We start from the raw sequence: 9064 nt of genomic DNA, 5'->3' as shown, positions 1-9064 counted from the left end.
TAAGGCTACTCTTCCACCACCACCACCTCCTCCTCCTCCACCACCTCCACCTCCTGCAGTGACGCCTAAGGCTACTGTTGGACCTCCTCCTCCTCCTCCTCCTCCGCCACCACCACCACCTCCACCTCCTCCTCCACCACCACCTCCTGCAGTGACACCTAAGGCTACTGTTCCTCCTCCTCCACCACCTCCACCACCGCCTCCTCCTCCTTTTCCTCCTGCAGCAACAACAAAGGTTCCTACTGTTCCTCCTGGGTCACAAACTACGGGTGCCACAGTTACTGGTTTGGGAACCATGCAAACTATGGAAACTGAGGGTCCTGATTCTCCTGGGGGGCCTGATGAACCCGAGAGTCCCGGGGGTGATATTACTATTGATTTGGAACCAGTTACTCCAGAGATAGGAATGGACGTCACCATAATCCCAAAAGGGATAGGCAGCTACGCCTCCTGCACTTGGTTTCGGGGGAGTAAGGCAAAGTCTAGTCAAATCTTGACCTACATACCACCACCCAATTCCTCACTGGAGTACCATTTTGCCTATACTGGCAGGGAATCTGTAAATGCAGAATGTGCCCTCCACATAATGAAGCTAACTCCTGAAGATGCCACCTTCTATCTGCTGCAGGTGGAAGTACAAGGAGTTGATGGTAAAGAAATGAGAGAGGGAGAAAAACCTGTGGTGTTCAAAGGTAAACATTTTACATCCTATAGAACCTTAGCCTAGGTCTGGGGGGGCAGGGAATCAAACCACTAATTGTTTTATTTTGGTTCAAATTGGCACCAGTTTTGGTTTTGCCGGTGCTCTTCTGCTGAGCTGCAGCCCCTTTCTGGCACACCAACCTACCGTTGAGATGCGAGACAGGGGTGTCCCCGGGCATGTTGTTGCCTGAGTCAGCAAGACAAGTGTCTGTTCCACCATCACCCCTCCAAATCAAGATGCACAGCAAATTGTTTTAGCACCTGAGGCAGGAAATCCCACAAACGCCTCTTCTTCTTGGGAGAAGAATGGTGTTAAACTAAATAACTGTGATAAGGAAATACGTTAGCAAATTAAATACCAACTTGATGCCCTTCTGTGACCCCTAGAATCTGCTGCCTGAGGTATCTGCCTCACGGCCAAACGGGAGGACTGGCCTTCATGCAGAGCCAAGCATCCACTAGAGAGCTTAGTAGGACAGTGGCCACCGAGGCTTTGCCAATTGCAGAGGAATTGCAGCCTGAAAAAGGAGGATACAAGAGAGACGTGTGTGTGTGTGTGTGTGTGTGTGTCATATTTTTTCTCTCCATAAGATGCACCCGACCATAAGACGCACCTAGTTTTTAGAGGAAAACAAGGAAAGAAAATATTCTGAACGAAACAGTGGATGTATGATTTTTGTGGTTCATGCTGTGGCCACAGATGTGTGATCTGATGGTGAATTTGGGGTGACCCAATGCAAAAATCCTGAGGATCCATAGGCTTTTACCTCCCCCCTCCCAGGCAGCCTCCTTTATCTCTAGCGCCAATCAGCTGCTTCCTTTCAACACTCCCTTCCCTCTTGTTTGCCTTAGTGTCTTTTCATTAGCTGGAGCAGTTTTTTGCTCCTCCTTTTCTTCTAATTTCTCTCCTTATTGCTTTAGTTTTCCTGTTTCCCCCCTTTGCAAGTTTGCTGTCTTTACCTTCCCCGCTCCCAGGGAGCCTTCTTTATCTCTAGCATCCCTTATCTCTCTCCCCGATTAGCAAACGATGAGCGGCTTTGTTACAACACCCACTTCCCACTTTCAAAAAAAGAGCTTCCCCGCTCCTCCACATGTAGCTGTTGGGTGACCTAGGGCTAGTCACACTTCTCTGAAGTCTCTCAGCCCCACACACCTCACAGAGTGTTTGTTTTTTTGTTTTTTGTTTATAATGATATTTATTGAAAAAAGAATTTTTTAAAAAATTACAAAGAAAAAAGACAAAATTACAAAGAAAAAAGACAAAAACAGAAAAAGAAAAAGAAAAAAGAAAACCATCATTTTCACATTCTCCACTTTCATTACCTTCTTTCCATGACCTCCTCCTCCTCCCATCTCTTGTATCTTGATTAATAATTGTCACAGCAAGTCCCTCCATCTCTGTCACCCAAGATTCTGCAACATCCTCTTCTATCATCTGCTCTGTCAGGACACACTCCTGTTTAAGTTCCTGGGTGGGCTCCATATAATTTCCCACTACCTCTTCAAATGTTCTAGCCGCATTAGTCATCAAATCCGTCTTCTGACTTAACTGATCCAACAGGGCATTTATTTTACAGAAAGCACCCAACAGTGCTTCTGATAACATTGTCCTGCAAGGTCACAATTCCTTTCCCACGGTTGTAATCTGTGGCAGCTGCAAGCTCCCTAGAATTGGTTACAATTTCACAGTCCCCCTCTAGACGGGGAACCTCTGGTTGTTCTTTCTTTTAAGGACAATAGCAACAAAGTTTTTCTTTTTTTAAGATACTTTGTCAATATTAGTTCCTTTAAAATGCAAAAGGAAACAGTGGAATCACAATGTTACTCTTTTTAAACTATCTGTCAAAAGCATTTGTCTGGTCAATGAGCTTCAAAACGTCAATTCTGACACCCCGCTCCAGGGTCAGGACGGTGGAAAGTTACTTTACTTTAAACTCACTTCTGCAGGTTTAAACAGTCCAAAAAAATCCCCCTTCTTCTCCTGCTACCGAAGGGGGGTTCAACGGTTTTAAATGGTGAAAACCAATCCTTTGAAAGTATTTTTCTAAGCTCTAGTTTACGTTGTCTTTGCTTTCTTCTGACTACAAGGAAACGGAAGGCTGACTTCCTGTTTAGACCTTCTCGTTTCAGTGCCAAATTAAGGTAAATTTTTAAGTCCAATTCCTTTCTAATTGCCAGTTCTTATTTGAAGTCCAATTGTTCAATATTTGAGTACTCACGGGCGATTACTTTAGGTGCGGCTTCGCTCCACGGAAATAGCAGTTGACTCACAGCACCGCAACACTTCCCCCTCTTCACTTCGGAGCCCGTTAGTGGGCTCCTTTGCGGGTTGGGGGGGCGCTAAAGGTGCCCGCCGAGTCCCACGGTCACAGGCTTCATCCGCCTGTGATTTCTGAAAGACTCCCCGCTTCGCCGCAGCGGAAAAGACCTGTTTCGCGCGGAGCTGGTCCCTCCGGTTCAGAGTGGCCAATGGCGCCACCCCGGAAGTGCCTCACAGAGTGTTTGTTGTGGGGGAGGAAGGGAAAGGAGAATGTTAGCCACTTTGAGACTCCTTCGGGTAGTGATAAAGCGGGATATCAAATCCAAACTCCTCCTCCTCCTCCTCTTCTTCTTCTTCTTCTTCTTCTTCTTCTTCTTCTTCTTCTCATTCTGCTGTCAAGGAGCTCACTGTGTTAGAATCATAGAATCATAGAATCATAGAATCATAGAATCATAGAATCATAGAATCATAGAATCATAGAATCATAGAATCATAGAGTTGGAAGAGACCACAAGGGCCATCGAGTCCAACCCCCTGCCAAGCAGGAAACACCATCAGAGCACTCCTGACATATGGTTGTCAAGCCTCTGCTTAAAGACCTCCAATGAGTGTTGATGTGTAATTTTCAAGCCCCTCTGATCTATCTCCTTAGACCACATCAGCAAGGCCACATCAGGAGTCCTGTCACCTGGGCAGCCCAGAACCTCCATACACGCTGCCCAGGAAGTCACTTTGGCGCTGCTACTGCAGCGGTTTGGCTTCACCCAAGGAGGCACACTCCATTGTCTCTCGAGACAGACGGATGCCAGCCAACAACTCTCCCATCCCTGCCTTCCAATGGTGGCAAGGATAAGGAAGGCCACTACTTGGTACAAGCTGGAGCAAGGAGGCATTGGGAGCCATTTTCCTAGTTCTCACATGTCTTTTGGGATTTTTTTAGAGGCTAAACCTCCAGGAGAAGACGAAGCAGCAAAAGCCAAAGGCCTTCCTCGGGGGATCATCTCAGTGATTGCTATTGGATGTTTTTTGGGGATCATCTTAGCTGGAGGCCTGATAACTTACCAAGTCAAAAGGAGCAAAGCGTAATTATATTTATCATTTGTAGTTTATTTACTTCTTTATAAGGCATTTTGCTTTCATCTTTGATCAAACTGAATGGGGAGAGTAACAAAAGGAGTTGAGTGCCATCTTGTATACACTGAATGGGAGGTGGGTTCACACATTACATTCAAGGAGTGCACAGTCTGTGGACCTGGGGCACAAATAGTTGTATTCAGGTATGCACAGGTAGCATTCAATGAGTTTACAGTCTATGTAGTTGGTGACCCAGCAGCTGAGCAGTGCACTTAGGGGGGTGTTCCTGGGTACGAGCAATTTGTACCTGTCTTCAGCTACTTGTGAGAAAGAGACTTGGAAGCACAGCTCCATGCTGTGCACTGGGGAAGGGGCTAGCTGCCCGGGGGGTGCGTCTGCGAGCATCCCAGGGGGGCACCACCCGCAGCGGTGTCACCCGCCTCAGGGATGACACCCCCCAGGGTGGGCAGCACCCACCACACCCTCCTTTCTCCACCAGTGCTTGGAAGCACCTCTGAACCGTCAGGTGTAGGATTGAACTATAAGATAGCAAGCGTGAGGGGCAGAGGAGAGCAACTAGCTGTGATTTTCTTTAGCTGTCATTTTATACTCCTTGGTCTAGGTTTGGATCTGTAAGGATCTCTGTTGAATGGGAAAGCCACTTCCGCCCTCCAGAGGAGGTGGGGTTGCGGGCTTCACGCTCCCACCACACGTGCGGTGGCTGGAGCCAACCTTAAAGGGTGGGAGGGTGGGAAAAAGGAGCAGCTGGAGGCGGCAAAAGAGGGGAATCCCTGGCCGCGTCACCCCCTGGCTAGCCAATCGGCTGGCTCTGGGGGCGTGGCCTGACCTATTTAAAGGGGGCACAGCCGGGGATCTCCCTCTTTGCCGTCTGCCAGGTGTTCCTACTTTTCCCACCCTCCCGCCCTTTAAGGTTTTCGTTCCTTGACCTTGCTATGGACCTCGGTTGGTCGCCGTTGAGGGGCCTGGTAGGAATTTTTCCACTTGGCAAATTGGCACCAGACACTTGGTTTTCACCGACCTCGTAGCAAATCGCCACAACTTTCTCGGTATTGGCGGTTAGGCATTGGTATTGGTATTGCTATGTAGATGGAAGAGGGGAGGAAGCGCCATCACCTGACCCACATATTGAAGGGTAGCCCAATAAAGGATTCCGGGGGGCGTGGCCCTGTCCGAAGCCTATGGAGGTGAGGGCCTAAGGCACGCCCCTGAGCGGTGACCCCAGGGGAGTTCCTAGTTGATGTACATCAGCAGGACTTCCCCTACTGGTGGCTAACCCTTTCCAGACTTGCTGAAGCCGGATATAGTTGGTTAGGACCAATGCCTAAGCCAATACCGCTCACCACCTGTAACCAATAATGTTGTGGCCTTATTTTGCCCATTAACCTAAAAAATTGTGTTATGAGTCTTTTTTTCCACTGGGTGGGGGCAGGAACTCGCCACGCAACAGTTGGGGAGGAAGTAAATAAGCTGCTATCTCTGGCGTGGTCGCAAGGGGCCAAAGCGTGCTTCTCACTTCTGAACTCTTTGCTCTCTTTTTTTCCAGTTTCCTTAGTGCTCCACCAGTTGCAGAGGCACCACCACCGGTACCCAGCCAGTCCCAACCACCGTAAGTGCCAGGGTGTCAGGATGGGGTGTGAATGGAGCTTGAACCTCCCATTTTCAGCTCATGCGTGTCACAGTGGGAAAACCACAGGCAGGACTTGAGCAGAAGAGCACTTCTCCACTCCTGTGGTTTCCAGCAACTGGTCTTCAGACCAGTTGTTGCCTCCTACTGTGGAGGCAGAACATAGCCAATGGTAGCCTTCCCCCCAATTAATTTGTCCAATCCTCTTTTGACGCCACCTAAGTCAATAGTCATGGGACGTGGGTGGCGCTGTGGGTTAAACCACAGAGCCTAGGACTTGCCGATCAGAAGGTTGGCGGTTCGAATCCTCGCGACGGGGTGAACTCCTGTTGCTCGGTCCCTGCTCCTGCCCACCTAGCAGTTTGAAAGCAAGTCAAAGTGCAAGTAGATAAATAGGTACCGCTCCGGCGGGAAGGTAAATGGCGTTTCCGTGCGCTGCTCTGGTTTGCCAGAAGCGGCTTAGTCATGCGGGCCACATAACCCAGAAGCTGTACGCCGGCTCCCTCGGCCAGTAAAGCGAGATGAGCACCGCAAACCCAGAGTCGGCCACAACTGGACCTAATGGTCAGGGGTCCCTTTACCTTTAAGTCAATTGTCATCCCTGCCTACTGCAGGTGTGAGTTCCATGGTTCAACGATGCGCTGCCTGAAGAAGGAATTTATCTTATCTGTTCTGAATCTTCTAACATTCTAGAGGGTTTTTTTTGGCAGGGGGAGGTTTTCTCTATACACTTTCTCCGAGGTCCTGCATAATTTTTTATAAACTTCTATCATGGCACACTTCTTACTTGCCTTCTGTTGGAGGACAGAGCTGTGTCTGTCACGCAGCCTATCCTGAACCCCCATAACTAACCTGCTGGTATCATGTGTCATGAAGGACACTACTGATTAGCCAATGTTTCACCTTCCCTTTCCAGTTGGTTTCCGTGCATGGAATGATGTTGGGAGCATAACCTCTTCCTCCTCCTCAGACAGAAAAATGCCTTGGGCTGGCCCTGGACCAAAGAGAATGAAGATTTGTATAGAATGGGCACGTGCTGTGCTATACAGTGATACCTTGGTTCTCAAACTTAATCCGTTCCAGAAGTCCGTTCCAAAACCAAAACACTCCAAACTCAAGGCGCACTTTCCCATAGAAAGCAATGCAAAAACTATTAATCCGTTCCTGACTGTTGAAAAACTACCCCTAAAATGCTTCTCCCCTCTGCCCCATCAGTGCTATCTTTTGAGATCTCTTCCTCTTTCTGGGCTTCAGAGCTGCCATGACACTTCTCTGCACTGATCAGCATGATCTATTGATCTCTCTCTCTCTCTCTCTCTCTCTCTCTCTCTCTCTCTCTCTCTCTCTCCTCAAAGCAGCTGGGCTGCAGAGCACTGCAAGAACATTTCTCCCCCACCTCCCAAATCAGTGTGCTCTCTCACACTGGTCTGCAGATAGGTAGGATGCTAATTAGCAACACAACACTAAAAACGGAAGCTGCACTCTTTGATTAAAATGGTAGGAAGCTAATAAGCAGTGCAACTCAAAACAAAGCACATTCGACTCCCCCCCCCCCAAAAAAAAATGAGAACCGGAACGCTCACTTCTGGGTTTGCTACACTCGGGTTCCAAGTTTTTCGTGAACTAGGCTGTTTGAGAACCAAGGTAGCACTGTATGTATAGATGCACCATTAAAGAGAGCTACCATAATTTTAATTGCAATGCAGTACATTTCTCCATACTAATTTCATGGCCAGGCATACTGTCCAGATCATAACTGTGGGTGAGCAAATGCAATATCCCCCGTCTCCCTTACTGTGTCTTTAAACCAAACCCAAGCCACATATATGCATGCCCACCATGCATTTAAAGCACTATGATGCCACTTCATGCAGTCATGGCTTCCCCCATAGAACGTGTAGACACCTCTTTTTCTAGGGGGGAAAAAACCCTGACTCTATCCAGTGAGAATTCGATAACCAAGATCTATGGCTTGGCTATCATTAATCCCCATGCAATTATCTCTGTTGGCTTAGCTGTCGACAGTAGATGTTCAGTCCACCACGTTCCTTGCCCGGAAGTCCCGCCAGGGCTCTTATTCTGATGAACAAGTGGCCATGCTACTGCAGTACTCCATGAGTTGATGGATGCCGTGACAGACAGTGGGAATGTGCTGGGGAAAGAACCAGTAAGGATGAGAGGGCAAATGCTGGCCATGTGCCACTTGAGTGCTGGTTGCCAGGGAACAACAGCAAGGGTCTCTTTGTTTCCTTAGGAATAAAGAAGGCCAGAAGGCTCTGGAGAAAAAGGGGAGTGAGAAGATAAAAGGTCCAAAGAAAGGAGCACCCAAAGCCCAGAAGTAAGTACCTGCCAGCCCTACATGGGAGGACCACAGCAGTAGATCTGTGTGGCGCCCGCTCTTTTGCACCGCTCATCCACAAAAACATAGGGAGCTGCCTTATGCAGAGTCAAGACACTGATGTTTAGAAGACATCTGAAAGCAGCCCTGTTTAAGGGAAATTTTTAATGACTGATGTTTTAATTGACTTTTAATCTTTTGTTGGAAGCCACCCAGAGAGACTGGAGAAACCCTGCCAGATGGGCAGGGTATAAATAATAAGTTGTTGTTGTTGTTGTTGTTGTTATCCAGCTCAGTAGCGTCTACATTCGTGGGCAGCAGGACTTAAGGATTTCAGATTGGGTGGTTGCCTAAGAGGTTTTTTTCAGGACTCCGGTTCATCTAGCCAAAATCAACAAACCCCTATCCCCCAACTTTGTTGGAGAGGCTGTGGGAACTTTGGAACATGCTTTCATGAAAAATTGTTTATCTATTTTGGACCAGGGTCTTGGATATTATCTCCAAAATGGTTAAACAGCCTCTCTTGCCAAACCCAGCCTCGGCCTTGACCTCACTAAACCCTACTATCCAGCATAATGATTTAATTCTTGTCGTGGTGTTGCGTTGTACCAGAAGCGATTTAGTCATGCTGGCAACATGAACCAGAAAGCTGTCTGCAGACAAACGCTGGCTCCCTCGGCCTGAAAGTGGAGTTGAGTGCCACACCCCATAGTTGAATCCAATTGGATTTAACCACACAGAGGTCCTTTACCTTAGCTTGTTTCTGCTCTCCATCCTCTGATTCTAGACTGATTCTCTTCCAGGTAAAAGCAAAAAGAGTAAGAGAGAGATCATCCTGGTCAACAATTTTGTCAGCCTTCCAGACTGGAGCAGCATCGACCATTTCCCCCACTCTGCCAAGAAGAGAAGCTCCGCTTGAAATAGCTACTTGAAATCTACTTGAAAAATCACGATGAAATGATTTAAGGCCCTTGTGATCCACCCACAGCCCCTGAGGCAGATAGAACATTATGTCCCCTGAGGCAATAAAAGCCTCCAATGCCCA

At 48.0% G+C, this 9064-nt stretch overlaps 1 protein-coding gene across 1 annotated transcript; it reads left to right on the top strand.

Moving 5' to 3' along the window:
* The first annotated feature begins 153 nt into the window (after positions 1-153).
* On the top strand, positions 154-9064 carry LOC309536946 (uncharacterized protein). The gene is made up of 5 exons (XM_082231359.1): positions 154-692; positions 3903-4044; positions 5610-5663; positions 7936-8019; positions 8823-9064. The coding sequence occupies exons 1-5, from the start codon at positions 296-298 to the stop codon at positions 8824-8826; spliced, it is 681 nt and encodes a 226-aa protein (XP_082087485.1). The 5' UTR covers positions 154-295; the 3' UTR covers positions 8827-9064.

Source organism: Podarcis vaucheri, assembly GCF_965113315.1.
Source record: "Podarcis vaucheri genome assembly, chromosome: 7".
Taxonomy (NCBI): Eukaryota; Metazoa; Chordata; class Lepidosauria; order Squamata; family Lacertidae; genus Podarcis; species Podarcis vaucheri.
This window is presented reverse-complemented; position numbering and strand designations above follow the sequence as displayed.